Source organism: Necator americanus, chromosome I (assembly GCF_031761385.1).
Source record: "Necator americanus strain Aroian chromosome I, whole genome shotgun sequence".
Taxonomy (NCBI): domain Eukaryota; kingdom Metazoa; phylum Nematoda; class Chromadorea; order Rhabditida; family Ancylostomatidae; genus Necator; species Necator americanus.
Window position 1 is genome coordinate 3,470,957 of NC_087371.1, and position 20,630 is coordinate 3,491,586.

Below are 20,630 nucleotides of genomic sequence, written 5' to 3' on the forward strand. Positions count from 1 at the left end.
ACGCTTCTAATACCTTTCAAATTCATTTGCGATTATTTCGATGTCTCATTTTTATTTGGGATCAGTTTGGGACTTGAGAAGAAGATTCGAAAGGTCTATAGGAGTATAAATTATTCATTTTTAGGGATGTCTCGAATTTTCTGAAATGACATGTCGAAACGGAAGAAACTCGTTGGTAATTTTTTTGTTTTAAACTTGTGGGTGATTCTTTTGTTTTAAAGTCCCATATAGTTTTCAGTACTTTATAATTTATGTCTTCATTAATGAACCGGTACTTCGTTCCTTTCGCTGCCCTTTAATCTTTTAAGAACTAAGAGAGGCCACCCTGAAAATGACATCTACTGCTCTCGTACTAACAGCGGTTTTTTGATCATTGGTAGCGCCAAGGAGTTTATCATTTTTTTCCCCTGGGGTTAAGAAATTTTCTTCGAAGCGTACTTTGATGCCACACCCGTGGTCAGCAATGCTCTGGAACGCCTCTTGTCTGCAGACACACTTGGTACATCAGCGGTGAGCGTAGCGAACGGCATACGGTAGCGTATACGGTAGCCGTCCTTGTTATCTATATATTTGTCGGTAGATATTTTACATTGCAGTTCTTGTTGACCTCCATCTTGTCCATTATCAATTCACCGTCTCGTATTATTCATGAATTTCGGCCGATGTTCTTTCGTCTTAAGATATTTTAGATGTTGTTATGGCGCTTCGTTCGTTCTGTTTTGTGAATGTTTGTGGACGTTTCCGGTGGCCGACACTTGGTATCTGACGTTGCTTTCAGTGTTTTGTCAGTCATCTCAGTGCCCATCAGGCACACCTCTGAAGTAAGAACTGGTATTGCGCACCAGGGTGGGCCGAGTTAAGTAAACAGAGTATTAGATGAAAATTGTTAAAGTCTCAGTCAGAAATTCTGAAGGGTATTATGCATTCATTGGTCATCAAGCGTTAGAAATGCAGTTAAACCGATCAACTCTCACCCGTTATCATCTCGGTGTTGCTTACAATGTTTACCTAAGGTACGTGGGACTTCCGCTTTTCCACTTGGCTTAGTTTCTGGCCTATTCATTCGACCAGTCATCTTTTATGATTCGCTTCATTTTACTGAATCTGAAGGTTATTGCACTTTTTTGCACTTGCAGTGTTCTGCTTTGTAATAGTTCGTTTCGATTTAAAAAAAAAGTCGCTCAGATGACCTTGAGACTGAACGCTATCAATTCTGAGAAAATATTTCATATTTTAGTCGTCAACTCTTTTTGATAAAATAAGCTATTTTCCAAACACATCTAAAATGTAAAAGGATAATGTGGGTGAATGAAAGAATCAGTCATGGCTCGCCCGTTCCAAATCCGAATGGACCTGCACTTCAGGCAGTTCTTTTTAGTCCATTTTTTTCAGATTATTTTTTATTTACTTTTAGTTCTGATTTTGAATAGTTGTTCTTCTGTGAAGTTGTGCAAATTCTCTTCTCATTCACCATTCTGTTAGCGGTTCCATTGGTACTCAGAAGTGGGCGGAACGCTTCGTTGCCTTTAATGGTCACATTTGACTGGTGAGGCGGAGCTTAAGATCTCCTATCGAGCGCAGTTCATATTTTGTTCAAATTCATTTCTACCTTCTTTTCGCTTCGTTCTATCAGTACTGAAGATGGTGGCAGTTCTAGAATTCAGAAATAAAGAGGTTTTTCACTCTTACAAGAGGTTTTCCACTCCGACAAGTAACTTTCTACTTTTCTAATTACTACAAAGGTTAGTAGTGATGATAATGATTTTAACGAACAATTTCATAACTTGATGGACTACTCCAACTATATTTAGCATAATAGTTTGTCTCTACCGCTTCCATTATTCAAGGAATTCGTTCTCACATGATGCGAGATGTTTTGGCAAAGTGTCCTTGAATCTCGTGACCACGCGGGGAAATCTCCGTTTTTTCAACGACACCCGCGTTTTCTATACGTTACTATGCCGCAGTGCTGTAAAACCTGTCCGGAAATAGTCCGATTGGACGCTAAGGAGCGCCAGTTCTTTCCCCACATACAGCGTAGCGTCGGGGAGACACACCATCCGCACAATGCGCTGATTCATCACCGCGTTCGGCGACCGACGGCGCCGAAAATCAGCTGGAGGTCCTTGAGTGACGAGCAGTAGCACCTCTTATTGAAACAACACCCGTTCACTGAGGAGGCGAGCCAAGTCTCGGTATAAATATGACCGCTGACGAAGAAACGTGCATTGAACACATGAGCCTGTTCCTTGTTCACTGGCGAGGTTTTCTTATTGTATGTATGAAGTCGGTCGAAAATTCCCCTGTTAAATTTTTGTTATTTTCCATTCTTTTCTTTTACCTTATTTTTATTTTTCTTCTTTACTTTTACCTTTTTTCTTATTCTATTGAGAGTCTATGGAACCCATGAACCAGTTTTTTTTTCCTGAAAAGATTGTTTTTAAGCATAATTTTGCAATATGAAACATTTTTAAATAGTCATCTCTTCGATTTGAAGTGTTGTACTTCCAATTATTTTAAGCGTATAAGAAATTAAAGAAAATGAAGGCAATTTGGTGCTATATCTAGAATTTCATTGATATAAAATTATTGTATTGCGACGACGACTCTATGCGACGAAAATATCGACGATAAAACCAATTGGTTTCGAAAAGAAAAGGAAAAAAAAGAAAAAAAGAACACAATTTTAATGAATAATTTATTAGGATTCATTCGATATTTGTGTCGTCGACGGTTCCGTTAATGTTATGCGGGTTTTAAATGTAGAAATACGTCTTGTTAATGGTTACGTAAACTTTTGTACATGGTTTTTCTTTTTTTATGTTAAGTAAAAAAAAGAATTTGTTTCACTATATCCTATATAAATATTTAGGAACGAAAGGAGGTAAAAAGGAAAAATTGTTATAATAACGCATTGAATAATACACTTTAATCTTACCGTATGCTAAAGATTCTAGGATTTCCAATTAAAATACTATAGAACCGCAAATTCATATTTTCCTCCAGTACTAGCTGAAAGTGGAAAAAAATGGGGAAAGTGGAGTGGTCAGAAATATGGGAAATCATTTATAAATATATAGTTTTGTGCTTGGGATATGAAATTTTCTGGAATTTTCTTCTCGCTTCTAACGGATCAAAGTCTCTCTTACCTAAATATTCTTCACACCGTGTTTTCTTAACATATGTACATATAAATAGAAATATTTACTGACATGAAGAAATTAGTGATCACACGTCATTGGTCCACAGAATCATCCCGTAGCGACGATGACGTCAGCGCAACACATACACATCATTGGGAACTTATACAAACAGTCGATTTGATTCGATTGTTGTCCTATTTTCTTAGCGTAAACGTTGAATGGTCAAACTACGCATCTTCCACGCTAAAATAGAATTAATCAGCTCGCTATCGTTAATGTTGACAGCAAAAATTCGGGAAATTTCGGGATTTGTCCTACCAACCCGACAACGATAACCGAGAGAAAAGCCGGTTCCATGGTTGGTTGGTGCGATTGTGATTTGCATACGATCATCCGATCATCGCTGAATCATCCCTTATTGTTAGTCCTTTCTTGCATTCGCTTACATAGTCAGAATCCGTTATACTCACCGACTTATTGTCGCTTCGCTTCGTTTTTCATGGATGATTAACAAATTTTTCTTTCAAATCCAGAACGCGAAGTATAACTTCTGGCTATTCTTCTCCTATATTGTATATCTTATTATTAGTTCTCCTCTTTTGTGAGTTTTTCAATGAGAAGAGATTTACAGAGCCAGCCAGTATCGCCGTTTCCGAGGGGAATTTTTGTTCCACCGTGGCGGGATTTTCCGAATTATTCGCGGTATTTAACATTTATTTTGATTTCACCTCATTTTAATGGATATTTATAACGGATTCGTTGAAGATGGGTGGAATTGGGTGGGTGGAATTCTCAATTAACAACTTGATTCCATTCTCACCCAGCTATTTAGTGCCTGATGGTTTTGTGGTGGTTACAGAACATTTATTATATCAGGAATTATCTTCAAAAAAAAAACTACTGGCCAAATCTCGAACTTGCTCCATGCACTTGTGCAGTTTTGTGCTTCAAATAGAAACGCATTCTAATATCTGTTCGCCTTCATTTAGATATTCAGGAATAGCAGCGAATTTAAGCAGTTTGTGTGATAAACTGTTCGCGTTATTTCCATTTATTAAAAATGATCTCTCCTTTCGCTCTTTTTTTTTATTATGGATTTATTCTTATTTATTCTATGCCGATTTCTGGTCCAATACTTCTGGTCGTTGAACAATAGTTTATTTCTAAGCTCCTATTTTCTTATGTATTTATTCTATATCAATCACTGACGCTATACTTTTGGTCGTTAAAAAATAATTTATTCCAATGGTGCCACTTTTTAAATTTGTATGTTGTATCGATTTCTGACGTTAACGAAATGATAGAGAAGACAGTAACTCTCGTCGTCTGCGCTCCTCTTACGCGCGCGCGCGCTACAAAAGCCTTCAGGGATAGATGGGAAGGAACGTCGTTCGGCTTGTGTGTTGGTCATGCATTCCACAGATGAATTCTCGTTTGTCACGCCCTGTATAGTAACGTATCCTAACGACGCCGCGGTTATAGAGGCGGTCCGATCATTTGTATAACGCCTTTCATGATCGCATTGTCTTTGTAGGATGTTTTATTACCATGAACACCGCAAATCAGCACGTCCTCAATAGATGCGAATCCAATGAACGTGGATTCGTTTATTCTCTTTGACTTTCATTCAGAAAATCCACTCTAAAATGTGGTAATATGAGATTTTCAAAGCATATTTCTGACACAGAATATTACTTGTTGGCTCTGTCAACCCATAAAGTAGACGCTGGAAAGAGCCATGTACTTTCGTCTAAAGATTTTGTTTTGTAGAAGAATAGGTTTACTGACTATACAAAAAGTTCACACGGTCGTTGGTGGATAAAATTCGTATAGGATTTGTCTGGGAAGATAAGCACTTTGAGTTGACCCACAAACGGTGCTTCGGAATTTTATTGCATAGGTCGTATACGTAATCATAACTCTCTAAAACTCTGGATCTCTATAATAAGCCCTTATCTCCATCTGGTTTTGACATCTCCTGGATTCGGGTCATGAAACTGAGCTATTTTGACCCGAATTCGACTCTCTCCACCCAGATTTCGTTAGCTTCGACTAATCTGCACATCTGATTTCTAAGCGATATTATTCGTTGCTTTTTCCGGACAACCGACCGGATTCGGCCGCAGTCCCCCACTCTTGTTCTTCTTCAACGCATCCAATCCAGATAGCCACATCCTCAAGGTGGCGCGCATACCTTTTAGAGTGTCGCCCACTTCTGCTCTTCTTTGTTTGTCTAACCAATTCACGTTCACGAACATCGACAACGCTGAACACAAACCGACTGTAAACATTCATGTTTTTGTTGTTTTCTTCGCCCATTCCACACGCCCACTTTTCTCAGCTTTCATTCGGTAACGGTTGCATACATTGCTGTTCTTCGCCCATCGCTTACGGTCTTATGTTTACTGTGGTGCAGTAACTTTTTTAAACCGTATTTCGTATCAACTCAATGTTGTTATTTTCAGTCCGAACTTTGTTTATCGAGAATAGATCGCATCCGCGAAAAAATCATGCCACTTCAACTGATTCGTCGTCTGTCTTTCAGACATCGAAGAAATCAGGAGAACGCTGAGAAGGTCGGATAACTACGAGATTATTCCGAGATTTTTTTTTTGCGAGAGCTTACGATGATTAAAAAAAATGTATTTACAGAATATGGCGCAAACGATGCGAAAAGCATCATCGTGTAAAGGATTGCAAAGAGGTGAACGTGTCCTTGAGGATAAACCACGTTTACCCGAAGATCTTCTCCTACGTATCATTGATCATTGTGATTCAATCGAACAGATACGGATGAGAGCTGTATGTAGTACTGTGAAGAATCATGTCGATAGAAAGATTAAAAAGGTAAGAGGCGTAGGAGAAGGAAAAAGAGATATGTCCGGGAACTAACCGTTTTTAATTGCACCGTTTAACACCGAGAATTCGGTTAAGTTAATATGGGGAAATTAGGGGTTTATTTCTGGTCGATATAGTAAGATAACGTGTATTAAAATCCAGCAAAAAAGAAGAACTCATATGCAGTAGCCGTAGTAGTAGCGTAACGCGTTCAATCGGGCTGATGCGACCCGTCTGTGGATGTGAGAACGCCACTTATTTCATCAACTATTTGAAGTTTTGGTCTTAAAAAATAGATTTTTTTTTACTACAGTGAAATGAGGTAGCTATTTTTTTTTAAGAAATTCAACTCGTTTGTGTTCAGCGTAGTTTACTATTTGCTCAGAAATTCCGCATAACACTACAATGTCATGCGTTCGTATTCGACGAATTCATTGTGAGAATTTCGGCGCCGAAACATTCGCTGCGGTTCACGCTGTCTGTAGCAAGTCATCGGCTGCGCCAAATTTTACGCACGCATTTGTCTGCAAGCGGCTAACCGTGACGCTTGCTGCCAACTGCTTACGACATCTTACGCAATGAATCTATATGTTTTCTGGGTTGATCTATATGATTGGAATATTTAACATTGGGGGGAAATCGTCCTTTTGCTACTAAAAATGCTAAAATTCAGATCACTCATCTTAATGTCGAAAAACGTGATATCGACACTGCGTCTGGAAGAGGATGGGCTCGTCATCGTCATGCTCAAGTGTCGCTGAAAATGCGTACGAACACCGCGAACATTGTGGTTGACTCTCGGTAGGTTTGCTCTCCACGTGGGACCCTCGCACACCGTTTTTCCCACCTAAATGAGAAAAGCAGTGCCTTTTTTATTTTAGGTGGACTTCACGCGATGTGTCCACCATTGTAGGAGCGATGAGTGTGTATCGCAAGACAGTACTCGAAGCGACCATCGATGCACCAATAGCGGAATTGGTAAGTTGTACTCTGAAGTTGATTTACCACATATTTAATTTTTACTTTATTTTTTCAGCTGGTTGTTTCTCTATCGGCTTTGGACCTCAATCGTTGGTATGCATTCCAATGCTATATGAAGGCCATGGATGTATTCGAGGAAGATATGCATATGGACTGCGATTTCGTAAACCCAGGAGAGGTTAGTGGATTCGGCATCAGTTTCTGCATCGATCATTGCAATCCTTAACGGTGCTGGCAGCGAAAATTTCTCCAGCTTGGCCAACTGTGTTCGGAAAGTGCAGCGTTTCAATCAATGATTGCTCTAAAAAAAGTATGCAGAACTGGTTTACATTACTGTTGTACTTTTCGTATTTTGAAATGGTGTGAAATCTGAGGACTTTCGTGAAAAGACCTAGGTATACCTGCACTTTTTTGCGATTAAGTGCGCAAAAACAGATCATTTCTTATATGTTCATAAATATTTATCTTTTTCTAGGTTTACTGGCCAAATATTCAAAATCTAACCGTTCGCACTACCGAACATCAAGCACCCCATCTTGCCAGGTAATTTTAACTTTGTGCTCAGATCAGACTGAGAAATTCTGAACATCTTTAACACAGAATATTCGTTTCAGAGTTATTGACTACGGTGTACAATGTAACTGGGTGTTAGATCGGCGGAATTTATGCCGGTTGAGAATAATTTTCACTGATTTGGATGCCACACCGTCTCGGAAGGTTTCGAGGCACCTCTATCACTTCAGGTTCGTGTTTTTTTTTTGTGTTGCGTTCTTTATGTACAAAAACGAATCGATTAGGAATAATCTTGAAATTTCCTAAAATTCGCGTTGAATTGATGTCCATCGAGTCTTCTCTACACTTCAATCAATAGTTGTTCTTTTGAGACATTGAAGTCGAGTCAGACGAAAGCATTTTTACATCCAATTTCTTGGCAGAATCCTTTTATGCGCGCATAGTTTGCATATCAATCTAGAAGAAGCGATGAAAAGTGAATTTTCGATCGTACAAATCTATCGTTCTAGTTTGTCTTTATGAAATTTTTCATTAACATGTATTTTTATACAAAAATGAACGTGAATCTTACATATTTTAGATGTTGGGCCGGCTCGGCTGGGTTCGATCATCGGTATGAACAACAATTCGCTGCTAAAGCGCAAAGCGTTATGATTTAATATGTTTTTCTGTTGTTAATTCTTTGCTAAATTTTCTTGCTTTCATTTCTATCATCAAATGCATTAAAAGAGTCAATTAGCGCTTTACACTTTTTCTTAAACATAGATTCACAATTCATAACTACTGACAGATGTTTTTCGCCTTAGCCCGGTTTAATGTCCCAAAAAATGTGTAGTTAATTAACAACATAATTCTTGAGACATTCTGCCTACTTTTTTCTATTTTCACCCTTTTTCACTTTTGATCATTCTGCACATTTTTCAATATTTCCTAATATATTCTTCACTTACTACGTTACTTTTAACTGTTGATAACTTGTCTTTCATCTTTTGTTTGGCCTGCTGTTGCTGAGTATTTCCATCTTTTGTCGTAGTTTGACTACAGAAATAAAAGATCATGACGTGTTTCTCTTCGAGTTCTATTTGTCGTGGTTGTATTGTCATATTTTGCTACATATTTGTTTTTTTCGTCGACAAAATGTTCTATGGATGAACTGCTTAAATAAATATGTATATGACTGATAGGCTCTTATAGTATGAGAATGGAAGAAATCCGGATCGGAAGCACTGGTATTCTCAACCTTTTCACATATTATTTCTATGGTATTAATAGACTCAGCAGCGGTACAGTATTACTAGTTGTTTCTCGGGTCAGACACTGGAAATTATCCCAGCAATCGACTAATTACCATCCCTGTGTTCGATACGCCAATGGTAGCGAATTGTGTGCCGCTTGCCAAACAAAAGTTACGTCTATTGCCCGGCATATGTTTGCTAATCCTTAAACACAACTACCTACCTATTTCGTCAATGACTTTGGGTAATACAAAAATGGATCGTCTAGGTTGAGGCGAAATATTCCACCTTACAATTTTAACCCTCTATCTTGTTCATTTTTGACTGTTTTGCATGACTCGATAGGCGAGTTGGTATTACCATTGCCTGACGCGGTTGCTCGCCTTTTCGTGTTCTCCTTGAACAGAAGACAACACGAAAATGCGAGCCTGTTGACCTTGAACACAGTTCTGCCCAAGCTTCTCTATCTGCAACGAGACCTCACCTAGAATTCATCCTTTCGTCCCTGTTCTGTAACCTGGGAGAATTGGCATCCCGTGTGAGTCGCCTATTGCCACCAAGTGATTCAAGTACCTCAGGCCGACAATGTTTGGTAGTTGGGCGTAACGAAACGGAGTTGTTCTAAAAGATTCTATGTTCTCTCTGAGTGTTTGACCCACAGGGGTTGACCTTTAGGGCTATGCTTGACAACAGCACCTTCTTGCAGTTTCTGGGCAACTTCCAGCATGTAATTGTACAAATTATATATCTCGATCGTACCCAGAGCGTATACTCAAATGTCTGATTGCATTTACTATGAGCAAGACCACCACGAGAAGGCATAGCAGGGTCAAAACGACGTAGAGCACGAGTTGCGCTCGATACGGCACGGTTGACGACGCGGAGCGTAGCGGTTTGGATCCAAGGAGGACCGTTGCTAACGCAATTCCTCTCTGTAATTCGCGATGGTCCCACCTCGATTCCATCTGCTATCTCTACCGTGTCCTATCCTTCGAGCGCAGTCACTTTTGCAGCTGCATCTTGCTTCATGTCGTTTTGACCCTACTATAGCAATCACACTCGTATACGGGTCCCTAATGACTTTTACTTAAGAACAGTCCGGAACAATAATCTGTTGGTGCTAGTGTGCACCAAGATGCTCTAAACCGTCGGAACAATCCTGCTTGACAGACCTCTCAAAAAAAGTAGATTAGACTGAGTACAAAATTAAAAATAGGAACACGTATTTGAAGGAAATCTATTCAGGTGATTAACGTGGATTCTTTGTTGGAAATTGGTCCTGCGATGTGCTGCTGTTTCCGAGCAGTTTCGAAAATTTCTCAGATTCCTTTTTTTAGCGAAAACTGAGTTCTGATTTGAGACGATATATCAATGCTCCGTAGTCCGAATTCTTGCGGTTTTCTCATTTGAGAAAGGCGTAGAATAACCATGAGAAGCAATTTTGGCTTATTTCGGTTTTTTTTTTCGAAAACTGTTATTTGATTTAATTTATATGCTGAATGAATGTCATTTTCGTTCTTAGCGTGTCAAATAACCCCTGCCGTAATCCCGGATGGCTCGAAAATTGAAAATTGAAAAGATCGGAACCTCTTCAACTACCTTGGACCTTAACAACGTTGGAAGTATTTCTAGAAACAATACCTTAACAAAACCATTCTATAAAACACACGTGAAACGGTCGCGACATCTACACTGCTGGCTATTCGGGTTCAGAACCCTTATACCCGAATCAGAGCGAATTCATTCACGAGCACAACATGATTTTGATGTAAAACCCTCGTTGTCGTCAGAGAGTTGCAGACACAGAAAATTATCAGCGAAATGACTGCAACACGAAGTTTATACATTTCTACCATACAGAACGTTATTGATATTGATAATTTTTATTTATTTTATTTATTTTTTATTTTTTATTGACAGCAAAAAAAAACAAATGAAAATATCTAGCTATGTAGAAACTTAGAAACTGCTCAGAATATGCACAGCTGGTTCGCAGTTGGTATGTCCACTGATCTGGCGATGTCTTGCAGATCCGCTTGTTGAGATGTTGAAAAACTGACTAAAGTCACACAGTCTAAGTTTTTTAAACTCCAGAAACGATCGATATTAGTAGCTCAGAAATCATTCTTTTACAAAGGAGACTATTTGTTGTAGGATGCACTTTCCCCTCGATCTTCTAGCTCGACAGAATTCTCGGGGTTTTTTTTTTTGCAGCTAAAGTTATAACATCGGGTACATTCTTTATTGTGATTTTTGACAGTTCTTAATTCGTTAACAAATTAGATTTGCCTTCTGTCGACACAACATAATAGAAAACAGTATTAGTCCTATTGGTTATTTCTATTTTCTATAAAAGTCACAGCTGCGGTCAGTTTTGAACCCGCAAAGATGAGAATTTCTGATGTTATTTTATAGATAACTCATTTTTTTCAGCGATTTATCGGGAATTCCTTCAAATATCAAATGGATATGTTTAATCAGGAAGAAGAGATCTATCGAATCGTGTTGAGCTGAAAAAGTTCCGTACCATTCAAATTTTCATCACAAACTCCTTCACCCTCCATGGGGGATTACTGTTGTCTAGGCACGCCGACCCACCAGACACCTAAGGCCACACATCGAGCTACGACTGTGTTACCGCACTGATTACTACATTTGGAAAGAGTAGAATAACTCCAGGGAAGGATATATTTGGTATGACGAGAATAAGTTTCGATTAGAAGAAAAGGTCAGAAAAGCTATGAAGCGGATATTTCGTACGAAACGATTTCCGTTACCGTAATCAACGTAAAAGCATGGAAAAATATGTAATTAGGCTATTACTGGGCTCAGAGGAAAAGAGGAATAAATTATTGTTGTTAATATTATAGATATCGAAGATTACTAGGCGATTATGAAACAATCATTCCGTGAGGAGGCATAAACTTCCTCAGTTTTTATGCAATAATGTTTGAGAGAGGTGGGCAGTGCTTATTGCGTCGTTTCCGCTCGACGTTGGAACGTTGTGTTGTGTTTGGAATACAGTTCATTACTGGTTTAATATTTTGAAACTAAAAAAAAACCGAGCTAAAGTGCATGCAAAGCTTGGTCAAAGTCGATTGATCAAATGAAATTTCTACAGACATTGGTACCTACAAAAATCAAAATCGTTTGAGAAGCTATGGAGAATTTCGAGAAAAAAAAATGTGACAGATGCGTGAAAGTTTGGTGATCCTCGGATTTTGCTCCAGGTTAACTTTGGTTACAAATTCCCGGTTATTGATGTAAAGCAAGAGCCAACTTTGTTAGTACTTTTTTTTAAAATGAGAAACGTTTCGCCATTGTCAACTTCTCCAGAGCCCCGAAAGTCAGAATTTTTGCAACACATCCTCTCAAACACCACCTTCCCATCTAGAACCATTCCAAAAGAGATGGTATAGATAAAACAAGAACCAAAAGAGCCCAAATCGCTGCGCTTAAAGGCATCACCGCACGAATCTGGAGTGGCACAGATTTCCGGTGGAGTATTCGTACACGGGGTTGTAGAATCTTGGAATGGGGGTGATTCCGTTCATTTTTCCTAATTACCGTAAAAAACGGCCCGGATGATACGGCTTCGGGCGTTCTGGCGCACTATTTTCTACAAGGATTTCGACTGGAGCGCACCAGCCTTGTGCACATCTTCTTTCCGGATCTTCCGGGCCGTTTTTTACGGCAATTAGGAAGAAATGGACGGCATCACCTCCTCCCCATAATCTACGATCCCGTATACGAATACTCCACCTGAAATCCGTACCAACTCAGTTTCGTGGGATGATGCCTTTAAAGTAAAGCAATGCAAACGACTTAAGTGAATCAAACAAAACTCATGAGAAGGCTTCTCAAGCGATATAGCTAGTGCAACAACAAGAAAACAACAGGGAAAAACTAGTGCTGAGGTTTGAGGCGCTCAGCGAAGAAGACTGTGAGAAGTTGGCTCCGTCCTTTGAACTTCTGAAATGCCTGGCGTTGAGATGAGCGAGGAGGATAGAAAAGGAAAGCCGAACGCCAACTCTGAGGTTCGCAGAACACATCCAAGGATCGATCGCGATAAAGCTATCCGAGTTTGACACTGTAGATCAAACCACACAAAGGTCTCAATACAGACCCAGCTCGTTGTCCACATCAATTCATTCTTCATTTCTATTTATTTTTGAACCTCTAGCGTTTATGCAGAAGACCTCTGAAGTTCCAGGATTCATACGATATGATCGTAAAAGCAGTGCAAAAAAAGCATTTTTATTACACTTTCTGCGATGAGCTCCGAGAGAGGTCAAGAAGGTTTGCATTCAAGTGTCTCCTGCGGTTCAGTTCCATGTAATTCGTGCCTCAAGATACAGTAGGATCGCTAATTCTTCGACAGAAGACGTAAAAGATGCGAATCCGCGTCTTTTTCGTCTTTTTCTCATAACTCGCCTCAATTTGATCTTTATTATAAGATCTACACATCAGTAAATTCGTGAGCGCGAGCTCTACCGATGGAATGTAATTGGAACTTTCAACACCTATCAAGGAAAGAGTTTCTGAAAAAATTACCTGCGGGTACTTATTAACAAGGCTGAGTCCGAGATAATTGCGCCCCAGGGATATATGATTTTTGACATGAACATATTTTTCGAAAAGTGAAATGATGGTTACATATTCGTAATCTACATAATATTGCGAACAATTTGATATCTTTCACAGCCATAACTCCATGACTCTGGAGATTTTGTAATATAGTGTAATGTATATCTTCTCCACATGAACACATCATCAAATAATGTCACGTTTATTGGCTGATAACTCGATTAACTTGCATATTCTCAAATTTAGGTGATCACACAATGAATGAATTATGCACATTATAAGCGTTAAAAAAAGACTTATGCAAAGGCTATGGAAAAAAGTAGACTGACCGTTCAGCGTGTTGAATCTCTTATATCTGCGCTGCTAGAAAGCACCGCGTGATGGAATTCCTGATGTTGATGGGAAAGGAAAGATAAGTGAATGTTTACCCACGCATCATCTATCAGTTGCAAGAATTGCAAATTACAGTTGCAATACTTCTTTGCTTTTAGACGTTCTTTTGTCCGAACAGAATGTGATCGCTTCCTGTCGCCAATAAATTGTTCCTTACATGTTTGGGATGAAATTGAGTAGACTACAAGGAGACCATTCAGTCGACTTCCTTCTCTTATTGACATATTAAAGGCATCACCCCACGAATCTGAGGTGGTACGGATTTCAGGTGGAGTATTCGTATACGGGACAGTAGATTATGGAGAGTGAGGTGATTCCGTCCATTTCTTCCTAATTGCCGTAAAAAACGACGCGGAAGATGCCGCGCGTGCACAAGGCTGGCGCGCTCCAATCGAACTCGTTGTAGAAAATAGCGCGCCGGAACGCTCGAAGCCGTGTCTTCCGGGCAATTAGAAACAAATGGACGGGGTCACCTCTCTCTCCATAATAATCCATACGATCCCGTATACGGTTACTCTTCCTGAAATCCGTACCACCTCAGATTCGTAAAGTGATGCCTTGCCAAATAATCCTTCCCAACGCCTCTGCGGTATTTTCTTTTGGAAGAACCTTTCTTAAGCAATCGACCATAAACTATTTTTCAGAACAACTTTTATTTCAATGTTTTATTCTACAAAATGGATGTAATTTGAAAAAGAAAAGTACAATTTGTAGGAATTTACGCTGAGAACACAATATTATGCGATTATGGTAAAGTATTGTTAGAATTGAACACGTTTGACGGCTATATTCGAAACAGTAAAGCTGTTCGTTCTCTTCCTTTGTCTCTTGAAAATAAGTTTTCTCACACTTTTGTTGAGAATAAGTTGTAACCATACAGAAGAAGTCGCAATTGCTTCCGTTTCAAAATGCCTAGAAATACAAAGCCAGAAATATAAACACGTTTGATAGGGTCGAATTACAGAAGGCCCTCGACTTAGTTGGTGGTTTTTACGTAGGTGGTTACCTATGCCACTCACAAGTGCCCTAACATTCACTAATGTTGCTATGTCGAGCACTAGCGCGGTAACGGAACAAAACATTTCTTAATAAATTTACGGAAGACGCTGACGTACCTATGTCACATATATCCTAACCTCTGCTAATGTTGTTGGGGACCAACAGGAATTTCTGTTGCTTTGTTCTTACAAAAAGGAACATTGTAACTAAACCGTTTCGAACTCAGCTATGCATAAATTTTATTGATTTGAGATTCATGTTTTCTTGTCGCAGCAACGAGGTTTTGGTGGAACTTCATTTGTCGCCTGAAATTTCGACAACCTCGTCTTTATCACAGCCCGGTCTTACCGGCTAGCGAGTCTGGTGGATAATGCGTTCCTGTAGAATCTCGGAAAGCCAACAAGAACACCAAAAAAATCTAGTTCACAACGCCGAGGTTTCAAGAAGAGAGGTCTTGGAGACTGATAATCAAAGAGTGTTTGTTTCCCAATATAAATAAAGTGTTTAGAGGATAAATTGCCTGAGGTTATTAAAGGCATCATTCCACGAATCTGACGTGGTACGGATTCCAGGTGGAGTATTCGTATACGGAACAGTAGATTATGGAGATGGGTGTGATTCCATCCATTTCTTCCTAATTGCGGTAAAAAAAAACAGCCCGGAAGATGCAGCGCGTGCACAATGCTGGCGCGCTCCAGTCGAACTCGTTGTAGAAAATAGTGCGCCGGAACGCTCGAAGCCGTATCTTTCGTGCCGTTTTCTACGGCAATTAGGAAGAAATGAACGGAACCACCCACCTGTCCATAATCTACGATTCCGTATACGAATACTCCACCGGAAATCCGTGTCCAGATTCGTGGGGGTGATGCCTTTAATCAATCTGGTTGGCACGTGCCACCACTTTCACTTCAATTCGGAAACATTTGATATTTTTACGAGCGTGTGATTAGTTTGTACTATGATTTGGCTAGCCGATAACCAAGTCACTGTTTTTATCCTCCCAGACTAGTCTGTACCAATTTAGCAAGCTCGAAGATATAAAGGGTTTGTTTGGCACTAGAGTGATTTCGAACCACTGATTAATCCTGCTGACGCAGTGGAATCTCTTACCGCCTGCGCCACACCGTCACAGTAATCTGAGATCTTATCAAATCTTATCAGTACTAACAAAAAGCAACGAACCAGAATTCCGTCATGCTTCTGTAGAGATTGTTTTTCAGCTCAAATGAGAATAATATCAATAATGAACGAACAAACTCGATACAAAAAGGTAAAGATGAAGCAAGAGCACACACGAGCAATCGTCGATCGACCATCTGAAGAAGGAGATTAAAATTACTTCTCATCATTTTTCAATCTGCACCTCCAACACTGTTTATATGTGCCGAACTTAAGGTTTTATTTGAATTCAACAGCTATCTTGCACTTCTTCCCCACACCCCCCACCCCCTCCCCCATTCAGTCGTGAGAAATTTCCGCTTAAAAACTAAATTAACTGTCAGATCTATACATACGGTAACATACAGTACCCTGTGTTTGTAGTCGGATTTCCTAGCTTTTGTATACGAACATATGTAGCATATCGAACATATAACGATAGTGGAGAAAGCGACTATAACGCCTTGAATAGCGCTGTACTGAAATAATTAAAGCTAACTTTTTAAATGAACAAATAAGAGTCACCGCATTCTTCTTTTACCCGATCAATAACTCCTCCTGACATTTGCAAAATTCCACTTTCTGTAAAGAAGAAACATGCCGTATCATAATAAATAATGGGCATTGGAAGTAATGCCATTATCGAAAGTAACCATAAAGAAATCACACTAGTAAAAACTACAGAATTTCTCCAAATCTGAAAAAAAACTGGCATTAGAAGACTGCGTGTAATTGGTTTGATTGAGGGCACTGTATCAGGATTTTGACGTTTTGCAGAATCCACAGCGAAAACGTGGAGTTCGAATAGTAGATCGCAGAATTCAGCATGGGTTCCGCTCATCTTTCCCTGAAAACGCTGTATCGCTGCAGAACCACGCCGCGTTCGGAAATCTACGATTCGAACCCTGAGGTTTCGCTGTTGGTTCCGCACCGCGTCAAAATCGTGATACACTCCCTCCAATTCCGATTGGAGATAGGTGTCGGAAAGAAAGACTGTAGAAGAGGAGCGAAGAATGAGTGAATTAATTTCCTAAATCCATATTTGAGATAGGACTCGGTTTACCTTTTCCTGTTTAACAGGGAAGTAGAATACAGTGAAGCGATTTAAGGCTATAACAATATGTCCACTGCATAGAATCCCTCTCACGATTACCACGTTACATGATGAGAAAAGGGCAAGGCCATTCATTCTATCCGAATAGAGGTTGAAATAGTTGTATTTTCTTGGACGCATTATAAATTCTACGGTGAGGAATGAATAGAAATCTGCTACGAATTGCAAAAGAAATAGCGTATAATAGGAAGAATTGAACTCTGGCAATTTTCTCCGCCATTGCAGCAGTTTGCAAACCAGATAAACGTAGAAAAGCATTGAAATCCATGAATATATAGACATCACCAACTGCGCAGAGGGTAGGTTCCCCATGATCTGAAAACTAAATATTTTCCTCGTCAAATCGGAAGCTAGGAATTTCTGTAACGATTGCGTTAATGGTGAACAGAAGTGATCAAATTCAATGGAAATATAGAAGAGATCAGTGGCGGGTGTGGTGTAGCGGTTAGAGGTTCCGCTTCCTGCACGATCGATCGGAGGTTCGAATCCGCCCTCACCAAGCCTTTCATCCCTCCGGGGTCGATAAATTGGTACCAAACTTGTCTGGGAGGATAAAAGCACTGACGTGACACATCGGCTAGCCACCGTAAGTCATTGTATAGGCCAGATACACGTTCGTAAACCTCAAACGATTCTGAATTGAAGTGAACGTGGGGGTGCATCCCAGGCGGATTGATTAACGCCAGAAACTTTATCCTGTATCCTTTTATAGAAGAGATCGTTTGCTTTTCACTTCCTGCGTAAACCTGGAATCTAATGCAAAATGTGAACAGTAGTTTTAGTTCATCCTTGCATCTTCGTCACCATAAGGCAAAGGAAATGATGATTTATCAGTATGAAAATAAATTTACGATAATTTAATGTTGTATGTCAAGGTTTTATAGAAAGGATTCTAACACTGTGATACACCTTCATGAAAACTATTTGCGATGCCAATTTCCTGCGTTTAGTTGAATATTTTAGCAATTGAATGAAAAGCAAAGGAATAAGGATATGATCTTTTCAGTGGAGCGAACAGTGAGGTGCAGATCTTTTTTCCGACGATCTTTAATCGGATATTTCCACATTAAAAATTTATTATTCATTAAAATTTATAATTACAAGTGTACATCAGGTGAGCTATAAATCATAAAGGGTACCTTGTACTACGAAGAGGCACTTTTAGGATGTCTGTCTGAACGCCGCCACTGGGAGGTGTGAGGGAGAGTAATCAGGGGAGAAATCATTTTCTTAATGAGCGTAAGTAATCTAATACAACACATAACCACTTTTCTAGGTTGTACTTTGGGAACAAAATTACGAACTGTAGGCAAGACTTTATTTCAATTATGTCGCTTAGTTAGAATTGTCACGTATCAACACTATTTTTACATTCTTTATGCTTTCGGGTCCTAATAAAGGCAAAAAAATCATTGAGAGATGAATATTTTTAACTTCATCTAGAAGCAAATGATTTGTTGCTGTTAGAAGGAAAATTCTTTTCAGCGTACGTACATATGAATCATCCAATACTTACTTATTTACTTAAATCGTCGTCTTTACTGGGCCCCAGCATCCCTTTCATTCGTTTCGTTTCCTCGCCATTATCATCCAAGATGTCCCCAAATTTCGTGGGCGGCAGTGACGAGGTCCTCCAGCCGTATTCAGCTGAGCTCTCAGCTGTTCCATCTGTGCAGCAAGCAGATCACCTCGTTGACGGCCTCCCTCGAGGGCGCTTAACATCTCTTGGGATCCATCTAGTGTTCTTTGAGTTCATTATCGTCTATTCTCCTCATAATGTGACCGGCCCATCTATGCTTTATTTTTGATATGTTGTTCATTCCACTTCGTCGCAAAGACGGAACATTGCTCTTAGGTCGGAGCTGCGGAGATCGGCTACATTTTGTGTGCCCCAGTTAAACTGCGAGAGACATTTCTCAAGGACTCTGTGGATAGTGAACAGCTTCTTAGACGTGGCAGCGGTGTCTGGCTACGTCTCCGCTGCGCAACAGAGCGGAACCTTCAAGTTGTACTCCTTTATCCTCGCAGTAGACGTTCTTCATTGACTGTGTCTTCTTTCGGTTTTCAATCTTATTCTTACGATATCGTTCACAAAACGAATGTTCGAGAAGAATCTTCCATCAACATATATGTTCCCTTCTTCCCAAGCCGTGAGCAGCTTCCATCACCATATCTTGTGCTGGAACGGGGGTATCGACAGGCGATGTAGCATCGCCTTATCGTTATCCCGTTTCAACAGATATGGTGGGCGGGGGATAGCGTAGAAGAGTTGTATCGTAGTGGTGCATCGATCGTAGCACTTTCCTCGTCTTGATCGACCAGCACTGACACGACACGTCCTCGTCTTGATCGAAGAGCACTGACAGAGTTGTAATCGTTGCTAAGCTGGCGAAGGCTTTCTCAGAGTCGACGGAGGTTAGAATAAGAGGTAGGTGGTATTCGCTATCAACGTTCATGACTCTCGATACGGTCTGGACGATGTTCGAGCTGAATCCATGAGACATCCGACTTGTTCTTGAATGACGAGTGATGAGCTTATCGTCATTCATTTCTCGTACGTCGCTCCTTCTGCACTCGTCTTTCGCAGAGCAATCACGTGAAACGATTTCGAGAAGTCGAAATGTCGGAGGTGTCGAAGTTCTTCTAAGCTTGGGAGTCCCTCCCAGAGGACGTACCTCCGCTGTGCATCGCAGCTGGATCCCCAGAGTCACTTTCACGCCACTATGAGACGGTAAACCACTGTAAGTACGTAATTATGTACTGTCTTCAACGAATATCTTCAAAAAAGCACTAACTTTGAAAAGTTTGAAAATTTTAACTGCGGGCATAAGGTAATCATGTTGTATAATAACGCGCTTAGTCCAAGTGTGTGTATGCGTGTGTGTTTGTCTGTGTGTCACGAAAATTCTCCATAATGATGTAAAACTCTGCATCGGTGAGGTGCCGAACCATTGCCATGCACCTGCTAGGTGAGCACTCTACCTCTTCACCATTGTCCAAAGTCAGAAAAAAATGTCTGTTGTCTTTGATAAGGCAAGATAGTTTCTCTCATATGCTAGTGAGGGTTAATAAACTTTTATGTGAATGTATACTTCCAAACTTGCAAACTATCATCTTGTATAATAACGGGCGTATTCTGTGACGTGTGTGCGTCTGTGTATGTGTGTGTCTCAGTCAGGAAATTCCAAAAAGAGAGGGAGACGGATACCATGGCGTCGGTTTGACGCGCTGGAGCCCCAACGAGGTAAAATTGGAGGTGAGGCGGTTCTTCGGCGTCGAATTCGTGCCCCGGAGCCAAATAGCTGTAAAATGGAGTGGGACAGGTCCCACGCGGTCGGAATGGTGAAGCCATAAAGTGGGGAGAAGTGGGTTCCACTGTGTCGGATTGGTGCGCGGGAGTCCCAACGCAGTAGAATGCGTTTCCGCGGTTCCTTCCGATACCTACTTCCCAGCATATCTCTTGATGCTGCCAACAACCCTTCTTCAAAAAGAGGAAACGCACGTACGAACGGCTGCTTAAATGCAATACATGGTAGCCAACAGTTTACGCGATCTGACGTAGAACGTTATTTATATCACTACGATAGTGGCATTCTCGTCTTCATGTTAGCTCATAATTCTTTGCTAATAGCTGAGAACGGAGAAAACTCAAACTACTTCAAATGATGT

At 40.2% G+C, this 20,630-nt stretch overlaps 3 protein-coding genes across 5 annotated transcripts in view; 1 reads left to right on the forward strand and 2 right to left on the reverse strand.

Annotated features, from left to right (window-relative positions):
• Nucleotides 1-725: 725 nt before the first annotated feature.
• On the forward strand, nt 726-8,134 carry RB195_004369 (uncharacterized protein; the record flags this gene model as incomplete). Of its 2 annotated transcripts, XM_064182185.1 has the most annotated exons (10): nt 726-846; nt 955-1,013; nt 5,609-5,719; nt 5,796-5,990; nt 6,655-6,782; nt 6,863-6,959; nt 7,018-7,140; nt 7,438-7,505; nt 7,577-7,705; nt 8,056-8,134. In XM_064182185.1, 10 exons carry the CDS (start codon nt 726-728, stop codon nt 8,132-8,134), a joined length of 1,110 nt encoding a protein of 369 aa, XP_064033451.1. The 2 variants fall into 2 exon arrangements, with proteins under 2 accessions (XP_064033451.1, XP_064033452.1); XM_064182184.1 differs by lacking the exons at nt 726-846; nt 955-1,013 and adding an exon at nt 3,881-3,922.
• Nucleotides 8,135-10,680: 2,546 nt separating this feature from the next.
• On the reverse strand, nt 10,681-16,412 carry RB195_004370 (uncharacterized protein; the record flags this gene model as incomplete). The annotated part of the gene is made up of 6 exons (XM_013435378.2): nt 10,681-10,769; nt 13,627-13,660; nt 14,539-14,602; nt 15,872-16,005; nt 16,219-16,326; nt 16,389-16,412. The coding sequence occupies 6 exons, from the start codon at nt 16,410-16,412 to the stop codon at nt 10,681-10,683; spliced, it is 453 nt and encodes a 150-aa protein (XP_013290832.2).
• A 2,771-nt stretch (nt 16,413-19,183) lies between these two features.
• The window catches only part of RB195_004371 (uncharacterized protein), a gene marked incomplete at both ends in the record, with an annotated part of 37,993 nt that continues 36,546 nt past the window's right edge, over nt 19,184-20,630 (reverse strand). For both annotated transcript variants that reach the window (XM_064182186.1, XM_064182187.1), the window contains one exon: nt 19,184-19,700. In XM_064182186.1, the coding sequence (XP_064033453.1) occupies nt 19,184-19,700 (517 nt within the window). The remainder of the gene's footprint in view (nt 19,701-20,630) is intronic.